Genomic DNA, 4,587 nt, shown 5'->3' on the forward strand with positions numbered 1-4,587 from the left:
AAGTCCAGAGATAGTATCATGATGCTAACTATGTACAAGTTGATTGCCCAGCAACATCTTGAATATGCATCGCCCATTTGGGCTCCAATTAGTTCTGCAGGTTTGCAAAAGCTCTAGCAGGTCAAAAGATGTTTTACTAGGAACATTGAGGATATGAGAGAGCTCTCATATTGGGACAGACTAACAAGGTTTGGACTGTACAGTGTTCAGAAAAGGTTCAAAAGGTATCTGATATTATACGTTTTCAAAAGTATTCAAAAGCTCTGTCCCAACCCAGGATTTAGGGTCCGTTCTAGTGACCGTAGAAGCCTAATGTGCGCTTTGAGAGCACCTTCAAGCCCTCAAGAATCCAGACCACTTAAAACAATGACGTCCAACTCTCTGCTTTCTCGGGCTCCTTCATTGTTCAATTTGCTGCCTTCAAATATTCGTAGGGAATACGTAGGCCTTATTTATCCGGTAGCATATTTAAAGACATACTTGGACAAATTTTTACATGGCATTCCAGATCAATGCTACGTTCAAGGACTACCTCGGTCTGCCAACTCAAACTCATTGGTAGACCAAATATCATATAAAAGTTGAAAGGTAATAAATGGACGAATTATAACCTTCCATTTTGATAGTACTGGGGATAACATTCCTTGTAGCAGTTAGAAAGGCCCGTGAAAAAAACAAAAAAATCTTTTGGCACCACCTCTTCTAATCTAGGTATGGTAGGTTCAAGTTAGAGGGCTAGTCAGAGAAACGACATTCACGAGATTTCTGAGATTTTTTTGGCTCCTTCGCGGCTGCCTGGTATGTGCGATGGGGATCGGCTTTGAACACATTTAGTTACGTGATTCTCAAAATCAAGTTCCGAATTCAGGGAGCCAGTGAGTTGATGGCTGGTTTGTCTGCTTTGGTTGAAACTGCGTAACGCAAGAGAAGTTGATCAGCCCAATACCCAGCTACCCAACTACCAAAATGTGTTCAAAGCAAAGTCTCAAATGGATTGGTTGGACTGACTTTTCTCTGACAAAACCTCTAGTTCAAGTTATTGTGCTGGGAGTTGCTATGACATAATTTTCCTTTTCATTGACTATTTCTTGATAGCCATTACTGCCTTTGAGAACAAGTTGGTGCCTATGTTTTGACAAGTTCATTTTAAAATTTTGGTGCAAATATGCTGTCAATAAAGACCTTATTTATTTGCAGATTTGGGCTGGCCCTAGTGGTTACGATAGTTTTGTCTTTAAACTTCGCAAAGCTATTGCTTCTCTTCCTCGTTTCGCCCCTGATCATCATGGTCAACCAGGAAACTCCACCTTCTTAAAAATATGTCTAACGCCACTCTTGCTTTTCTCGGAGTCGATGATGTTCGTCCTCCTCTTCATCGCCCTTATCGTGCTTCATTTCAAATATTACGATCTGATAAAAAAAAAAACTGCATGGCTTAATAATGACGGGAAATCGTGTGTGGCAGGGTTGCCAGGTGACGGAATTCACCGCCAAGTAACTCAAAAGCGGCGGAATGAAAAAGTCGTTTGCGGCGTTAAATTTCAATAGGGGATGTCAAGTTAATGAAACTCAATGAAAATGTGGTTCGGCACCCTGATTTTGGGCATTTTAGGGAGAGAGAACATGACAAACATCACAGTCAACTCACATTATTTGCCCATTGAATTTTCAATAATGGAGTTACTTTGAGCGAGTTGTGTTACAAAACCCCACTAAATGATCATGTTTTGTGTTAATCAGTGAACGCACTATCAAATTGGCTCTATACCACAATTCTAATTGCCATGACAAGCATGTAAAATGGAAAAAACGTCAAAATCCAATGCATGCACAGTGCGGTTTGGCTGGGCATGTTGTCTTTGATTTTACTCCATGGAATAACGTCAGTTGTCCATGAACGCGTTTACTTGACTAGCCCTATTGGCTGTAAGCCGAAAATGTGGCGGAATATGGCGGAATGAAATCTGAAGGAACTTGTAGAAAAGGCTTGGTTGGTAATGTCGCAAATTTTAGTCGTTGCTTTCATTTTGAGTTGAACACGCCTTTGACCTTACTCATTTTATCTAAGTTCAGCTTAGTTTAATGAAACGTCATTGCTTTGTTGCAAACGTATTTGGAATGGAATGGTTAGGCAGTCATTGGCCTGTTTTCAACCAAAAGAAATGGTACGAAGTCCCAAACATTCCTCGCGAGTCATCCATTTCATCATATTCGGTCGATACTAAACCGATTTGTGAAGGCCTTATGTTCAGGGACTTCTTACATAGGCTAATACCTATTAATTGGACTTGACACTTTTTGAATTGAACGACATTCTTTGTATCGGTTAAAAACTCCGTAAAATCTTAGCTAAAAAAAGCAACAATTATCTAAAGTTTAACTTTTAAAAAGAATGAAATTGATGTTTTAATGCGTACTAAGTTATGATATATCAATTATACCATAAACAAATGTTTAGAATGCAAATTTATTTACGCTTTTGAAATGTGACCTTGGCCACGCATGTCCTCAATTTCAAAAAGCCGTTGGACATGATGTGCCCATAAGATTGATAATGTTGTCGATATCAATAGTTCAAAGCTGGGAAATCAGTGAGTTTACTATTACGCCTTTCCAATGGCAAAGAAACAAAAACAAAATGGGAATAATGAAGTGCCAAGCAAATAAGCAAAGGTGGTGGATGGGTGTGCTTCAAAGTTTTGCAGGGAAGGAAGATCGGAAAAATGCACTATTATAGACAGGGCGAATTTTCTGGGCTAAAAGATACAACACGATCTTGACCCTTCAGAGTATTAAACTCGTACACCTTAGAATATAACATCCTGACCGTCATGAAGGAATGAGGAAGTTTCCACGCGTCTTCGTCGCAAGTAGCGAAACCTGGTAGCCGAAACGATCGAGAACCTGCACGGCATCTCCTTGAACCCCGACGCTCAATCCGAGGACAAATTCACTTCGAGTTCATGATTCTCGGATAAGGATCCAAATGGCACCCTAATGCTCGTCCCATTCGGGGGCCAGGTGGGACGTGGCTCAATACGATCCCAAGCGATGCTCGAGACGGATATTGCCTCGCATGGACCTGATTAGCGAGATCCGGTTGGGCCAGAGCCTCACCGGGTTATGTTTCTCGCAGCAGGGCCAACACTGCGATCGGGAGGTGGTCTCGCAATGGGGCGCGTCCGTTATTGATTCTCGTTAGCCCAAATTGGATCAGACGCCTTTTCATCGGATGAAATCTTCGACTTTTGCCATTTTAGGTGACGGCTAATTCGGTTAATTACGGTTATCCTTGTATACAGAATTGCCTTGGCGGCCGCGTTGTATATCACGGGCTACCCGGACATTGCCCGTAAGTACATGGGCAAGTTCAGTTGGGGACACGCTTTCTTGTCGTTGAACAAGGATCTCTTGGATCGGAAAGCGGCCTGTGCCCCGTCCAGTGATGTGGTCAAATGTCAGAATGAGTTCCTGGCCCTAGAACGCGAGTCCCATCACCAAAAGCGAGACGAAATTGACCTACCTCCCATCTACGTATAGCTCGCTATCTGAATCCGAAGTACTTGGAGACCGGGAATGACCCATAACTCATCGCTTGAATGAAACTCACAACTTTCTTTATATTGTTACTCTCTAAGACTCGTTGGTAGCCACCACTCGGTGTTTCAAGCTTGCATTCCTCTTCATGGCGTCCCGGAAATCTCGGACGAGTATCGCATATTGCCTTTGGATTTCCAATAAACTGTGCACTTCGGTTTGGGCCTTCATCTTGGCCAACTCCTCTTCTCGGCCAAAATCCTCGACTCCACGCTTACTTTGTTCAACCTCGCGCAGCAAGGCCTCTAGTTGTCTTAGAAAGTGATCCCGTTGAACGGCGTTCTTGCCCATCTTGGGCAAGCCCTCCGCGATCGAGGTCAACATGCTGACCTCTTTGGACATAAACGACCGCTGGGACTCCAGGGTGTTGAACAAGGTATAGAACTGCTGGGTCTGGGAATATTCATCCGCCATCTGGTTGTCCAATTCCAGGAATCGCTTCTGATATTGAGCCAATTCGTACGCGCTCGGCACGTCGTCCACTTGCCGCTCCAAAATAGAAATCATCCGGACTTTTTCAGCCACAGTGGACCTCAAAGCGGAGAGTTCTTGGATTCTTTGACTCAACTGACCCTCATCTTGGTGGTTCTGGTCCAAACTTTGCGTTAATCGAGCCCGTAATTCTTCGTTTTGGCTCTGAAGGTCCTTCAATGCCCCCTTGCAAGACGCTTTGAACGAAGATTCGCGAGCTTTGAGTTCCTCGTTGAGTTTGACGAGTTTCTGTAAGCGTTTCAACAATTTTCGCTCCTGATCTGACATAGCTAGGAAGACTTGAATCTCTCGGTCGACATCTTGACCTTCTGTCGCCAATGCACTGTCTTCCCGGTCTAGCACGGCCATCTCGGCTTGAAGGCGGGCTTTTTGGCTGGTTAGGCTCTGGATTTCGATCTCCAGTTTCTGGGTTTGACCCTGGAAGAGACCTATCTTGGCCTTGAGCGTGTCTCGGTTTTCCTCGTGAGGATCCTCATGCAAAAGAGCCTCGAAGACCTC

At 43.8% G+C, this 4,587-nt stretch overlaps 1 protein-coding gene across 1 annotated transcript; it reads right to left on the reverse strand.

Annotated features, from left to right (window-relative positions):
- Nucleotides 1-3,595: 3,595 nt before the first annotated feature.
- On the reverse strand, nucleotides 3,596-4,587 carry LOC131893491 (coiled-coil domain-containing protein 93-like; the record flags this gene model as incomplete). The annotated part of the gene is given in 1 exon segment (XM_059243532.1): nucleotides 3,596-4,587. A coding segment is annotated over 1 exon segment (954 nt), but the record flags the coding sequence as incomplete, so codon positions are not given.

The sequence above is a fragment of the Tigriopus californicus genome, chromosome 2 (genome assembly GCF_007210705.1).
Source record: "Tigriopus californicus strain San Diego chromosome 2, Tcal_SD_v2.1, whole genome shotgun sequence".
Lineage (NCBI taxonomy): Eukaryota > Metazoa > Arthropoda > Copepoda > Harpacticoida > Harpacticidae > Tigriopus > Tigriopus californicus.